A 16,101-nucleotide genomic window follows, 5' to 3' on the forward strand; every position below is an offset into this window, starting at 1 on the left:
ACTACAGAAGTGTTTAGGCGATGTGTCCAGGAGGGCGTTTTTCAGCGTGTATGGAAGGACGGTAGACTGATTGTCTTGCCGAAAGGCAACGGCAAGCCGCTTACCGATCCCAAAGCCTACCGGCCCGTCACCCTGTTGCCGATCTTTGGGAAGATTTTAGAACGTGTCATGTTAAAATGCGCCACGCAAATGACAAGGGGTCTATCAGACTGCCAGTATGGATTCACTCGTGGACTGTCTACGGTGTCCGCTCTGGAAGAAATCCTACGAACGGCTCGCCGGAGTACAGGCGATTTTTCTAGATATTTCTGGGGCCTTTGATAATGTCTGGTGGCCAATGATCATGTTGAAAGCGAAAAGGGGGGGCTGTCCGCCAAACACCTCGTCCTTCGCTCTGGAACATCCTGATGGACGACTTGCTTTGATTGCCCCACTCCAGAGGGATAACACTCGTGGCGTATGCCGACGATGTGACGATCCTGATCGAGGGGGACTCGCGAGCGGCCCTCGAGGTGAAAGCCTCGGAGGCATTGCGTCTCATTGCTGAATTGCATTGCGAAATCGTCAACCATGACGATTAAGGGGAAGTTCCAGCGACCCCCATTGGAGGCTTCTGTCGCCTGAGAAAGCTGCGTCGGCGATAAAGAAGCGGCAAAAGATGAAGATGGTGCGCCCCTGTCAACCGCTGACCTTTGAGAAAGGTCAACGGTTGACAGGGAGAGGCCTGGCCATGGACACCTCTTCCGGATTTTAGGACGCCATGCTCCACTGACGCAGAGGAAGAGGACGCCCAGGAACTTGACAAGGCTGGTACGAGGTCGCTAGTTTCCTTTTTGAACAAGGCGGCAACGCAAATCAATAACATCATAAGGTCTCCCGTGTCTAAACTCAATAAGTCGGACAGCTCCCGGGTATCTGAGGAGCTTTCACGGATGCTGGAGATCGTTTCCCACCTAGCCATTATGGTGGGTGAGAAAACGAAGGTGGCGGAACTGGATGACGCAAAAGTAACTAGACTACAGGGAGAGTTGAAAAGGGAGAAAGAGGTGGCTGAAGCGGAAAAGCCTCTGGTTGCCCTCAGGAATTTGGACGGGGACAGTCATAAATTGGATGAAATTCTTAAAGCCATCAAAGACCAGAACATGACGGAAGATCAAGACTGGCCGCTTGAGCAGCTCCAGAAGTGCTGCCAAATAGCTTTTAAAAAGAATAGGAATGGCGGTACTAGGACGACATACGTATTAAGATGCCTCCCGGATTTATGGAAGTACCCGGTGCAGAAGAAGAAGCTGTACATTGGCTGGGAGGTAATAATCGTGGAAGACTTCACAACTGAAATCTGCTGCCGACGGTGCCACATCTATGGACACACTGAAAAGGGATGTGAATCGGAAAATCTGACCTGTGGCCAGTGCGCAAAGACAGGGCACATAAGGGAAATCTCCAAGCTTAACAAGGCTGACAGTTCCCGTGTCTCGGAGGAGCTGTCAAGAATACTGGAAATTGTCTCTCATCTGGCTATTATGGTAGGTGAAAAGACAAAGGTCGCAGAATTGGGGGATGCGAAAGTGTGTGAATGTGAATAGCCTCATGGAAGCCCTGAAGAAGGAAAAGGAGGTCGCTGAGGAGGAAAGGCGAAGAGCAGACGCATCTTCCCAAAGACAGCTACCCCCTCAGCAGTCGTTCGCAGATAAGGTGCGGCGAGTCCCAAGAGGCCCCATGATCAAGGTTCTCCCAGCAGGAGAAGACGTAAAAACTTTAGAAGACACAAAGAAGATACTTAAGACCTCCGTAGCCCCCGCCACACTTGACATTAGGGTCGAGAGACTCAAAAATATTGCCGGAGCGAGTATCCTGGTGCAAACCTCGTCGTCCAAAGACATGGATAAACTCAAGGCGGCAATACCAGCAACACTAAGGGCCGAACCACTAAAGGGTCGCCATCATTAGTAGCACTAAGGAACTTGGACGGTGATCATCATAAGCTTGAAGAAATCCTCAAGGCCGTCAAGGACCAGAACCTGCGAGAAGACGAAAATTAGCCCCTTGAGCGGCTAGTGAAAAGTAGTCAAATTGCTTTCAAGAAAAGCAGGAACGGCGGCCATAGGACCACCGGCAAGTGCGGTTTGTGGCAGCGGCGATTCCCTCAGGAGAAGATGCTCCTGCTCCAACGGAGGAGGTAATTGCGAGTATAGTCAGGGATCTTCCCAACACAGCACCGGGGATCGATGGGATATCCGCTCGCATAATAAAACGCGTTTGGGCAGCCGCACCGCGGGAAACAACAGAAGTGTTTAGGCGATGTGTTCAGGAGGGCGTTTTTCCGCGTGTATGGAAGGACGGTAGACTGATTGTCTTGCCGAAAGGTAACGACAAGCCGCTTACCGACCCTAAAGCCTACCGGCCCGTCACCCTGTTGCCGATCTTTGGGAAGATTTTAGAACGCGTCATGCTAAAATGCGCCACGCAGATGACGATGGGTCTATCGGACTGCCAGCATGGCTTCACTCGTGGACGGTCGACGGTATCCGCTCTAGGAGAAATCTTTGGAACGGTTAGCCGGAGTTCGTCTAAATATGTGCAAGCGATTTTTCTAGATATCTCTGGGGCCCTGACCGCCAAACATCTACCGAATCGAATACTAACAATCGAAGACCGGGAAGTGTTTCTTACATACATAGTTTCTTACATACATATGCGTCAAAATATTTGCGTTGCGATGACGCAACGCGCCGTATGGACTGGCTCGGCCTGGTTTATAAGCGACGGCTGAGTGACCACGTTTGCGTTGTTCGAGTTTACATAAATTAAAACGAGATGATTATACTATTTTACGTTAGTTAGAATAAGAAAACTAGCTATTTGACCAAGCTTTGCTCGGTATTCGATAAAACACAAAAGAAATGACATTTTCTAAAAATGATTCCTAGCTGGATCGATTTATCGCCCTCGAAACCCCCTATACTTATACTCATGAAAATCGTTGGAGCCGATTCTGAGATCCCAATTATTGCTCGTTTAAAGATATAAGATATATAATTTGTCACATCATGATTCATGTTAACTCAAATGTACGCTAAGTACCAACACCAGTTTACAGTTTAGGCTACTGAGTATTTGCCAAACTTATTTTTGTTCTCTGAGATAATTTCATCGCTGTAATGTATGTTTTATTAAACGAAACAGTTTAAAATACACTTAACGTACAATATTTTACACCTGGCGTCATTAGCCAGTCTTCACCAACCTTTTAGATGGACTATCGTTATTGTCACTTTCAATTCCTCCGCTGTTGGACTCCATGTTGGCAGGATTTCGTTTACTTTATATCTAAAAACTCTGCCTTTCATTATTTTATTAAGTATAGAAAATACCTATATTCTATACTTATTTATAAATTAAAATTGATTTTTTATTTCATGTATAAAATTATTTAAAAAATTCTGAGCAATCACTAAAACTAAAACTACATGTCAACCATATAAAGCCTCTAAGTATTACGTCTAATTTACTTTAATGTTCATTGAAAATAGCTACTTCAAATGACTAGAAACTTATTTTCATAACAACGGGGTTGAAAGTGTACACGAGGTATTCAGTCATAACTCATAACATCATGATATAGATAATAATAATAATTACGCAATGTCAATGCTTCATCTAATTATGATTTCATGTCATGTCAAAAAGTAAACTCTCACCGTGTACTTTTCATAAAATTATAACCTAACTTGTTATAGGCATAATGTATTATACATTTTCAATAATGTACTTTATTACCACTTTTTTAAGTCTTTCATATAGATGATTGCGGAGTGACATTAAGAAAATAGTTGCGCTGTAATTGTGCCATTATTCGAGAACAAAATGGATTGTGTCAAAAAAATTTAGATCAGCTATTTATCTACGTCCATTTTGTAATATCTAGCCACCTCTCTTTAACAATTCAGAAGGATCACCTTCTAAAAGAACTCAACATATTTCTCCGCCACACTCTAACATTATAATGACATTTCAAATGCATTCGGTTACTATTATTATTCGGACTTTGCGAAAAAGGCACCAAACAACAAAATCTTATCGAGGGTACTCGTAATACTCTATATCTGTCTAACAATATCCCCATCTCTTTCTTACAGTTCAAATCATACCGAAGCCCTCTCCTCCTTCATTGATTGCCCAGAGCAGAGCATGCACCATCTGTTCGTATGAGTCATAGTCCGGGAGACACAGCTGGTTGAAGCAAGTATGCGCGGTGGGTAACGCGCCAAACGTCGGCGCGGCGGTTATTTGGAATCTCGGGTTCAATTCCTGGAACGGAATGTAATGATTCTTAAAAAATGTCAAATAATAAGTATGAAATGGATAAACTAATAAATTAATCCAAAGTGCATCTTCAAAAGTTAATATACTTACTTAAAAAAAGATTTTGTATGTATACACTAGATGACACTGTTTTGTTTATGATGATGATGATCTAGATGGCACACAACAAGCTGTTCAGTTTTCAGTTTAGTAGTTTCAAGAATTGTATTTACCTAAGCCGATGGCTTTAAAAATGTTAATTTCTGTTGATTGATTGATGCCGGACTTATAAAATGAAATATTATAAAATGAAAGTTCCACCTTAAACCCGCCAGGCGGCAGCTGCGAGCAGCCCGTAGTAAACTGCAACAACCGCGCCCGCTCGTCCGCGCTGAAGGAGTGCAGCGCCGCCCACAGCCAGCCCACGCGCCGCTCCCACTCGCGCCCCGCCCCCACCACCAGTGCGTGCGCGCGCCAGTCAGACACGCACACCTCGCCCGAACCGCACGCCAATAGCTGAAACGTATCAATATATATTGATTTGTATGCGAAAGCCAGGTAGGTAGCAGCTAGAACCATAATAGTAATACGCGAGCGAAAAACTTTGTAACCCTTTTTACGAAAAATGGGGAAACGTAGGTGCATGAAATTTCGCACAGTAATACTTTGTTTAAGCCTACGCGACCAAGCGACTGCGAAGCGGGAGCGTCAAGTTGACAAATGTGTATTGAACTGTACATAACTAAAACTATATAGACTTCTTTTTTTAAACCATTTGAGTAGCCATTTGACAACTTGACGCTCCCGCTTCGCAGTCGCTTGGTCGCGTAGGTTTGAACAAAGCATCATAGTTTATATGGTGAAGGAATGCATCGAGCTAATATTATTTTGAAATTTAAAAAAATTAAAAAAAAATTACACACACTACAACACACACACAAAGGCCAAGCCTATACATACGAATTGTCATCGAATTGTACTAATTTTTGGTTGAACTTTGAAGTCTGTTGTCAAATTGAAAATAGATTTATTATTTTTTATTGAATCGTAAATACTGTTAGAAAATGTATACACGGCCAATCTGTCATCATTTGACTTTATTAATCTGAGCCTGTCGCAGGAATTACTTATGTTTAAAAAATAATAAAGTCAATATTTTGTATATTTTTTTATCTGAGGTCGAATTTCGACCATTGGGCGATCTCTAGTATTCTATTATAACATCCGATCACAACTGTTATTATAGTGATATGATTGATTAATGATAAGTTAAATATTTAATTCATTTCATATGAAATGGGGATTGTCCATTTTTTTTTAATTTTGCTCATTACAAAAACATTTCGAGGAATAAGGTCAGTGATCGTTTTTCTGTATATAAACGAAAAAAATACCCATTAGTTACTTATATTTTTTAACAAATATGTTTAACCTTTGTTTGACCTTCAATGGCGTTAAATTAGCAATAAATTTGACCAACATTACGTTTCGAACTTTTGGTAAGCTTCTCGTATCAGCTTTCACATAATGAGAACTTGCATTTGACGAACCAGACATTATAAATAAGATTGAAAGGAAAAAACATACTGCAGAGGTCAATTATTGGTCGCCGATGATGACGTCAGAGCGAAACTTTAAAAATTTATTGAGAAAAAACTAGCCAATGAATTTCAAAATTATTTAATTTATATTCTTAAAATACCCTATTTTAACGAAAAATAATATAAAAAGTACATGTGATTTTTTTTGGACAATGCCCATTAAAACATGGTAAACGTCAAATGACAGACAAAGACTTGAATACTACGCTGCGTAAATACTTTTATTGATATAATAGTATTAGGATAGCTAACTAAAACTAATAAGCCGTTTTACCAACGGTTGAGAAATAAAAGCCAGTCCACACGGCGCGGTGCGTCAGCGTTGCGTTGTTTTACATACAAATAACCAAGGTGTACACACGGCGCGCTGCGTCGTGCGTCGAGATTTAAATCGAATGCAAATTGAAAAGGTATCTGAGGTATTTTGAAATCTTTTCAATAACTTTACTAGTTGGTCACCTTGATTTGCTTTTGATTAGCAAACATCAATGTTTGCTAATCAAAAGCGCCATGGAATGGATTTACTTCATTGAAAAAAAAAAACCCTTGGCTATCCGCGCTGCGCATTTTAGCCGCGCAGATTTTATTCGCGCGAATTTATTCATATACCGCGAAATTTTATCGCGAGTCGTGTGGATACTTTCATAAGATTCAATGTGTTACAGAAGTGCGAAAAAAATCCGCGCAATTAAAATTCGCAGCCCCTAAAAATCGAGCAAAGCTGCTAAAACTAAAGCACTATAATAAAAACTACTCTCTACCTCGAGTACCTCTAGTTCGTTCTCGTCGAAGATGGCTAGCAGGTGGTCGGGCACTAGCAGGCCGAGCCCGCGCAGGAACGCGTCCGTCTCGTGCCGCCAGCGCGCGCCGAGACGCCACTGAGCTAGCGCGTCCAGATATTGGAGCTTGTTGTTGTCCGTTACCTGAGCAAAACAACAATAATGATAATTAATTAGAGGAAAAACTTGAGAGGTGTCAAGGGACACCCGAATGGAACGAAGTTATTTCATATTATGTTCAAAAAACCTGTAAGCATATTATACACTTAACAAAATTATAAAAAACGCTATCTATTGACGCCCAGAAATACTAACAACGCGTCGCTGTTTATTCTCAAAAACGCCATCTAGTTGATGCACAGGAATACTATCAACGCCCTCTGATACTATACAGCAGTGTTTTTCAATCTGTGGATCGCAACCCCTAGGGGGGGGGGGGGTCGCGAAGCCTTACTCAGGGGGTCGCCGACAGAAAGAAAAAGCTGACATATAATAGATAAATCATTACTTACCTATTGGCTTGGCTTTCTATGACACGAGGGGGTCGCCAGTATATTTAAATCTGTAAAGGGGTCGCGAAATCGAAAAGATTGAAAAACACTGCTATACAGTATACTATGCAGGTACTAATAAAAAAGTGTCGAGGGCGAAGGCCTCTTTTCGCAACGCCGAACGCGCCATAAGGAACTTCGTTTAAAAGTTTATATAAATTGGGATAATAAGCAATTGGAATGGGTGCCAGATAAAAGACGACGGCGGGCCGCCGTGGCCGGCATCCAAAAAGCGCGACGAGCTAGACAAGTATGAGCCAGGCTGGCCTACGGCTGCGTTGGATCGAGCGGATTGACTTCGGAGGAGGCCATTACCCCGCAATGGGACAGCATAAGCTCTTTAAAAAAGCAATTCATGTTATGCAGTAAGTCCGTGTCTCTCTTAAATGCAATGTATCGGTTAGGTTAGGTTCGCTAACATAACCTAATGGCTGCACGCGGAAATATTTAATGATTACTTCACTTTAATTAAAGTGAGTGAGTGCGGCCGTAAGTCGTGTCATTCCAATATGAGTTTGTTTAAAGGCGAGTACCTAACTACTGTTATAGCAATGAAAGTTTGAAGCCCAGATATATATACAATGTGTAACAAAAATAAGTGATAATACTTTAGGGTGTGTACGTGTTCCTTGTAGAGAGTTCACTGTGAAAGTAGCAGCTCTGAAAGACGAAAAATTTTTTTCACTTTTGTATGGGCAACGGCCCGAGCGTCACGAGTTTCCCCATACAAAAGTGAAAAAAAATTTTGGTCTTTCAGCGCTGCTACTTTCACAGTGAACTCTCTACAAGGAACACGTACACACCCTAAAGTATTATCACTTGTTTTTGTTACACCCTGTATAATAGGTATTGTAATATGGACACAATACAGTCTCTAACACAGGGGTCACCAATTAGTTTCGCTCGGGGTACGTTGTAAGAAATGAAATGACCTTCGGGGTCCACAATAAAAAATTAAATATATTTATTAATCAGAGGTAAATACGGAAATTACAAAGGTATTTACATATCAATGAGAAAAGTGTCAATTTTTGTAGCTAATTATCTCTCTGATGTTTCGAGTGAAATAGGTGCAAGCTATTGATATTAAATCCTGGAGATGTTCATCACTCATCAGTAAGTCGGGACCGAAATTTATTTCTAACGAAGTTCATTTTCGAGAATACTTGGTCCGCAAACAATGGGTCGGCGGTCCGGATGCGGACCGCGGTCCGCCATTTGGTGACCCCTGCTCTAACACATATAATATGACGATGCCTGAAAACATACCAACTAATATTCCCGTACTATACTATGCACAATGCATAATATCCATTACAATAATTTCATACTGACCCTAATGCTAGCGCCATCCGGTATAAGATCTTTCGTCTCTCGTAGTTTACCAGCCGAGTCGTATACGTCATCAGCGAAGTATAACTCGGGCGCGTCCGCCGAGTCGAGCGACGTGTCAAGAATGTACTTGATCTTCGACAGGTACAGCTCGGGATCATCTTGCTCAAAGTACTGTAAAATGATGCACATTTGACATTATGTACCGCATTTAAAAAAAAAACCTTTGTAACTTATTATACATAACTAAATGACGCCCGCAACTCCGTTGCGCCAAAACTCGTTTATCGCGCGGGAACCGTACATTCTCCGGGATAAAAAGTATCCTATGTCCTTTCCCGGGACTCAAAGTATCTCTATGCCAAATTTCAGCAAAATCGCTTCAGCGGTTTGTGCGTGAAGAGGCAACAGAGAGACAGATAGACAGACAGACGCACTTTCGAATTAATTATATTAGTATGGACGAATCTGTAGTGTGCAATGGGTACACTGCTTCATAGCGCAGCTTCAAATGTGCTTATGTTTATTTGAAACGTGAATGAATTTGTTTGAGAGTGCGAAGCGTTGCTGTAGTCGAAACATTCAACGTTAAACATTACGCCGCATGTACTCTAGTGCTGAGACGAAAAATGCAATAAAACTCTACCAGCCCCATTACAAGCCGACTTAATGAGTAAGTACTTAAAAGAATCAATAATGTAAGAAAAGACAATTCTAATTCTTGAGAGTTGGTTAGGAAGTCACAATCTTTATAACATCAACTACTTTGGAAATAAAAAAATATATATTTGAGTCGTTTGTTTTGAGAGTTTCGTCTCAAATGCATCTAATTAAATATTAATAGTATGATGAAATTACAATAATCGGCCAAGTGCGAGTCGAACTCGCGCACAAAGGGTTCCGTACCGTTAAGCGAAAGTATGCAAAAAAATGTTTTTTGTATGGGAGTCCCTCTTAATTATTTATTTTATTTTAATTTTTATTATTAATATTAAAGTACACATATAATTGCAGATTTTGTGAAAATTTCAATTGTCTAGATATTGCCATTATGGATTACGAGCCGAAAAGGCCAAAAAAGTCACGTTTGTTGTTTGGAGCTCCCCTTAAGTGTGAACTTTATTTTGTTATTAGTATTTGTTGTTATAGTGGCATCAGAAATACACAATCTGTGAAAATTTCAGAAGTCTAGCTAAAGCGGTTCTTGAGATACAGCCTGGAGACAGACAGACAGACGGACAGACATCAAAGTAATAGGTTCTTTGGATACGGAACCTTAAAAATCATGGCCATACCTTATAGTGTACCCTCAGGCCGATGATCTGGGCAAGGAACGATCGCGCGAGACGAGCCCGCACCAGCTGTCTGTAGCCGCCGCCCAGGGCGCTCTCGTAGAGGCATTTGCCCACCAATTTGCCGGCAAACTCAAAATGTTTTAACTAAAATAAATATAAAAAAACTATTTTAATAAACATGTGTAGGTTAGTCTATTATATTTATAATTCAGCAGGATACGTGGGAGAGCCATGCTTCGGCACGAATGGGCCGGCTCGACCGGATAAATACCACGTTCTCACAGAAAACCGGCGTGAAACAGCGCTTGCGCTGTGTTTCGCCGAGTGAGTGAGTTTACCGGAGGCCCGATCCCCTTACCCCTACCCTATTCCCTTCCCTACTCTCAACTATTCCCTTCCCTTCCCTACCCTCCCCTATTACCCTATTCCCTCTTAAAAGGCCGGCAACGCACTTGCAGCTCTTCTGATGCTGCGAGTGTCCATGGGCGACGGAAGTTGCTATCTATCAGGTGACCCGTTTGCTCGTTTGCCCCCTTATTTCATTAAAAAAAAAAAGGTACTAATAAATAATTAATCGGCCAAGTGCGAGTCGGACTCGCGCACGAAGGGTTCCGTACCGTTATAGAGGAAAAATAGGCCAAAATTTTTTTTTTTTGTTGAGAGCCCCCCTTAATTTTTTATTTTATTTCAATATTATTATTTATTATTAAAGTAGACATAAAACTAAGGCCTTTATGTAAATTTCAAGTGCCTAGCTGTTGCCATTATTGATTACGAGCAAAAAAGGCCAACAAAATTACGTTTGTTGTATGAGAGCCCCACTTAAATATTAATTTTATTTTGTTTTTAGTATTTGCTGTTATAGCAGCAACAGAAATACACAATCTGTGAAAATTTCAGAAGTCTAGCAATAGCGGTTATTTAGTTACAGCCTGGAGACAGACAGACAGACGGACAGCGGACAGACATCGAAGTCTCAGTAATAGAGTCCCGTTTTACCCTTTGGGTACGGAACCCTTAAAAATGTCGAGGTCAAAATATACCGTTCTGTCTAGCCTCCTTTACGCCGATACGGAACGCGCGATGAGGAACTTCGTTCCAAAAACCTACCTTAAGATGAGGCGGTCTATCGGGGTTGGGATGCACCAGGCCGGTGGGCGAGTCCTGGCACGACACGAACAGACCGAACTTGGCGTCGAACAGCTGCGCGCACAGCAGCGAGAACCACTCGCGACGCACGCCGCCCCAGTCCACGCCTGTCAATTACTCACGTCATAAATAAATCCATACTAATATTATACATGTGAAAGTGTGTATCTCTGTCTGTCTGTTACCTTTTTTAGTATGGAGATACTTCGAATCCCGGGAAAGGACATAGGATACTTTTATAGGAAGCAATTAAACTATTTAGTAATATAAAATTATTGAAGCTATTAGATATACAATATATTATGTACATGAAGGGAATTAAGATTAGTATAGATTTTAGATTTTAGTATCACATTATAGATTTTAGTATCACGCATTTAAAATTCGCAAGCGAACTAAGGAGCGCGAGCCGGCCACGCGGCGCCTAGCGATAACACACCTACATAAGTATCGCCGATCGCGTCGCATACGCCGCGTACGCAGCTAGCGAAATCGGTCCGCTATCCACAGCGCGCGGCGCGCGATTCGCGAGCCGCGAAGTAAACAGCTGATAAGTGATAACTAAATGAGCGAACGGCGCATCTGATGCTTGGTCGTAGTTATAAAGATTTTACTTGTAAATATTTTATTGTTTTCAATATAGTAATAGATATAAGATTGTAAATAGCTGTTTGTGTAAACAAAATACGTATAAATATGAAATTACGAGAAATCTATACTAATATTATAAAGCGGAAGAGTTTGTTTGTTTGAACGCGCTAATCTCAGGAACTACTGGTCCGATTTGAAAAATTCCTTCAGTGTTAGATAGCCCATTTATCGAGGAAGGCTATATTTTATCACGCTAAGACTAATAGGAGCGAAGAAACAGAGGAAAATGTGATAAAAACGGGATAATTATTTGAAAGGGCTTAACTCCCGAGCCCTTTCAAATAATTTTTGGCACAATATTCAATTTATTACAAGTAACCAGACTAACAAGCAAAATAGTATATTCGATCTTGTTTTAAGACACACTTTTTCATCACACAACTGTGTGATGAAATAGTGTGATTGGCTTACTAAATTACTTTCTAGAATGCGAATGCTTTTGTAACATACCTTGTTCGCCTTGAAACGTAACATCGAAGTTTTTGCACCAATCCGCCACGGTGTAATGTTTGGTTGCGCGCAGACTCGAGCGCAGCAGCTCCGAGCGTAGAACACGCAGCGCGAGACGCTCGTGCGAGTGCCGTGCGTGCGCGCGACGCAACTCGCTGTAGAAGAACTCCTGCTTACTCTGTTAACAAAACAATTGTATCACTACATAGTATAAAACCAAGCCACGTTCTCTGTCTCTATGACCCTTTCTATGCTTATTGATTAAATCTCGAAAACTACGCAATGGATTTTGATGAGTTTTTTATTTTTACAATATAGGTAATCTGCAGATTCCCTGATACCACCCGATAATAATAATGGATCATGGGTCACTAGTATGTAAATGCTGAGGGTGATAAATGCACTATTAGCAGAGGCCCGTAGGAAACGAAAATCAGACTTACAGTTCAAGCAAAGTATTATAATATATTTAGAATTTATTTATTTAGAATAATTTGATGTTCTGGTACTTAAACTAGGCCTAGCCTGTCTCTTAAGTACTGGTTACTTCCAGTGTAACAAACTAATATTATGTATAATATACAGTATTAATAATAACTATCGCAACCACTATTTACTGTGGGTAGTAAGAAATATTTATCTACTACGTGGACCACGGTGCAAGCGCTGGCGGTACAGCCGATAAGACCCGATGCGACGCACCATATTGTACCAAGCACACGTACACACTAAGTTCATAACGAAAGAATGATAGAAGGTGCAGAAAAAGAGATGATAAGCACAGTATGATACAACTTACAAGCACTAAATAATATTCAAGAGTTCAAGCACAGAATAGTGACTTAGCGAGATATTTAAAGCTTGCCGTGAAAGAGCGAGGGACATGCGCCCCGCGTCAATGTCGGGGAGAGACTAGAATGTTCTCGAACGACAGTCGATAAACGCATGTCGCATGCGCGTGCGCCGCTCCAGGCGGGACCGGTTATATGCAATAACGTATCGACCGTCTGATATGCATTTAGTTTAATTAACAATAATTGTATAGTTGTAAATATGTAAAATATTATGTGTATTTTATAATATAAAAAATTTAAATAGGTATCAGTAAAATTGTAAAAAAATAGATTGGCGATTGTATGTGCCTCACTATCACTATATAGTATAAAACAAAGTCGCTTTTTAGGGTTCCGTACCCAAAGGGTAAAAACAGGACCCTATTACTGAGACTTCGATGTCTGTCCGTCTCTCTCCGTCTGTCTGTCTGTCTCCAGGCTGTAACTCAAGAACCGCTATAGCTAGACTTCTGAAATTTCCACAGATTATGTATTTCTGGTGCCGCTATAACAACAAATACTAAAAACAAAATAAAGTTTATATTTAAGCGAGGCTCCTATCCAACAAATGTTATTTTTTTGGTCTTTTTGGCTCGTAGTCCATAATGACATACACTTGTCACAAAATCCTTAATTATATGTGTACTTTATTGTTAAATAATAAAATTAAAATAAAATGAATAATTATGGGGGCTCCCATACAAAAAACACAACTTTTTCCTTATTTTCACTCTATAACGGTTCGGAATCCTTCGTGCACGAGTCCGACTCGCACTTGTCCGATTATTCTGCACATTACAATATAGGTATTAGGTAATCTGCAGATTCCCTGATATGATCCGTTAATGGATCATGAGTCACTAGTACTTATGTAAATTATGAGGGTGACAAAAGAGAGGTCCGTAGGAAATGAAAATCAGACTTACAAGTTACAGTACAAGCAAAGTAGATTGTCCCAACTTACAAGCACTAAATAATATTCAAGAGTTCAAGCGCAGAATAGTGACTTACCGAGATATTTAAAGCTTGCCGCGAAAGAGCGTGGGACATCCGCTTCGCGTCAATGTCGGGGAGTAACTGGATTCTAGAATGTTCCAGTGTTGCCAACTATTCACAACATTTTCCACCTAAAGCGACTTCAAAACCCACTAAATTCCAACAAAAATCCCCAAAAAAACAAAATATTTAAAATACTTAGGGTGTGTTCTACTAAGCGCTCAAAACGCTGAAATACAGCTTCAGCAAGCATTTATTATTAAATGTATTTGTATTTATTATTAAAATGTTCATCTATACTAATATTTCTATACTATCTATATATATAAAAGAAAGTCGTGTTTGTTACAACACTTATAACTCGAGAACGGCTGGACCGATTGCCATGTTTTTTGATTTGTTGGATTTATTTCCGTCCTGAATAGCAGAATACATCTTAAAAATAATGAAAACTCGATATGTGTAATGATCTTGAATCATATGATCTCGAATGAACTTAATCATTTCAATAGATGCTGATTTGTTTATTACATGTCAAACATTTGTTGTCCAATCCTGTCAAATAGTGTAGCAAATATTTTTTTTTGGAGCTTATGGCCTGGTTGTTGAGACTTTTAAGCCACAACTTTATTTTTTTCTGAAGACATCATGTGTGCGTTCAGAAATTTATTTTTTGTAAAATGTCTACAAAGTTAAGGTACTGTTATATTTGTTTGTTAATTATTTAATTTATAATTCCCAAAAATAATACCTAAGATTTATTCTACAGTAAAAACATAAAATCATCGGAAAGGAACGGAATTTAGGCTGCTTTATGGCGAAACACTAGAATCACGACATTTTCTAGCGAACACTCAAAAATACAATGTCTGTTTCCAAATGACTTCATAAGGGATACTTTTTATCCCGAAAAATGTACGGTTTCCGCACAATAAACTATGATTTTCACCTAAACCATTTAATCTATTTTGATGAAATTTGGTATGGAGCTATACTCATTTTAATCATGGTTAAATCGTTAAGACAGGACAACGTCTGTCGGGTCAGCTAGTAATATTATAAATGCGAAAGTATCTCTGTCTGTCTGTCTGTATGTCTGTCTCGCTTTCACGCCAAAACTACTGAACCGATTGTGATGAAATTTTGTACACAGATAGTCTAAAGCCTGAGAAAGGACATAGGCTACTTTTTAACTGGAAAAAGGGGTTGCAAGGGGGTGAAAATGCGTAAATTTGGTCAAATTAAGTTAGTTCCAAAAACTCAAAACAGATGGCGCCAAGAGTCCTCTAGATCGCGCTATCGCTTGCTCATGCGTATTTCTATAAGAGGTGGTACCATGTTGAGTTAAGTTTTTCGATTCTTTCGATTGTTATGACACGTTATTAACTAATAACTCACCTACGAACTTAGATATCAAATTCAAAAACAACAGCGCCAAAACTACTGAACCGATTGTAATGAAATTTTGTACACAGATAGTCTGAGAAAGGACATAGGCTACTTCTTACTGGAAAAAGGGGTTGTAAGGGGGTGCTTATGCGTAAATTTGTTCAAATTAATTTAGTTTCAAAAACTGGAACAGATGGCGCCAAGAGTCGCCTAGATCGCGCTATCGCTTGCTCATATGTATTTCTATAAGATGTGGTACCATGTTGAGTTAATATTTTCGATTCTTTCGATTGTTATACATGTTATTAAATATTAAATAACTCACCTACCAACATAGATATCAGAAACAAGTAACAACAGTCTACCAATAATAAATACTAAATAGTTTATGGGCATTGGGCTAAGCTAAAGTTGTGTAATGCATTATGCAGCTAAGTTGTGTAACGCTAAATAGTAAATAAACTTTAAAATTGGGTATATAGAAGTTTAATTAAAAAAAAAAAAACATTATGTGCACACTACACGGCTGTTTTGGGTAATTTGACTATTTTGATTTAAGGGGTACGAGGGTTTTAAAAAGCTTTTGACACCAATTTTGTTGACACCGCGCGCTACAAACTGAAGTCCACGCGGACGAAGTCGCAGGCAACAGCTAGTTTTAATAATAAATGCTTCTTTTAATAACATTAATATTTTTTTTAATTTAAAATATTATTATAATACTAGCTGTCCCGGTGAACTTCGTGTCACTTTAAAACCTTCCCTGGACT

General features: G+C 40.1%; 1 protein-coding gene across 2 annotated transcripts in view; it reads right to left on the bottom strand.

Moving 5' to 3' along the window:
* Positions 1-3,011: 3,011 nt before the first annotated feature.
* The window catches only part of LOC121735472 (apoptosis-resistant E3 ubiquitin protein ligase 1), a 95,325-nt gene continuing 82,235 nt past the window's right edge, over positions 3,012-16,101 (bottom strand). For both annotated transcript variants that reach the window (XM_042126308.1, XM_042126317.1), the window contains exons 11-17: positions 12,114-12,291; positions 10,974-11,119; positions 9,864-10,007; positions 8,572-8,742; positions 6,677-6,829; positions 4,627-4,821; positions 3,012-4,311 (exon numbers count right to left, since the gene is read on the bottom strand). In XM_042126308.1, coding sequence (XP_041982242.1) covers positions 4,141-4,311; positions 4,627-4,821; positions 6,677-6,829; positions 8,572-8,742; positions 9,864-10,007; positions 10,974-11,119; positions 12,114-12,291 — 1,158 coding nt within the window. In that variant the 3' untranslated portion in view covers positions 3,012-4,140. The remainder of the gene's footprint in view (positions 4,312-4,626; positions 4,822-6,676; positions 6,830-8,571; positions 8,743-9,863; positions 10,008-10,973; positions 11,120-12,113; positions 12,292-16,101) is intronic.

Source organism: Aricia agestis, chromosome 2 (genome assembly GCF_905147365.1).
Source record: "Aricia agestis chromosome 2, ilAriAges1.1, whole genome shotgun sequence".
Classification (NCBI taxonomy): Eukaryota; Metazoa; Arthropoda; class Insecta; order Lepidoptera; family Lycaenidae; genus Aricia; species Aricia agestis.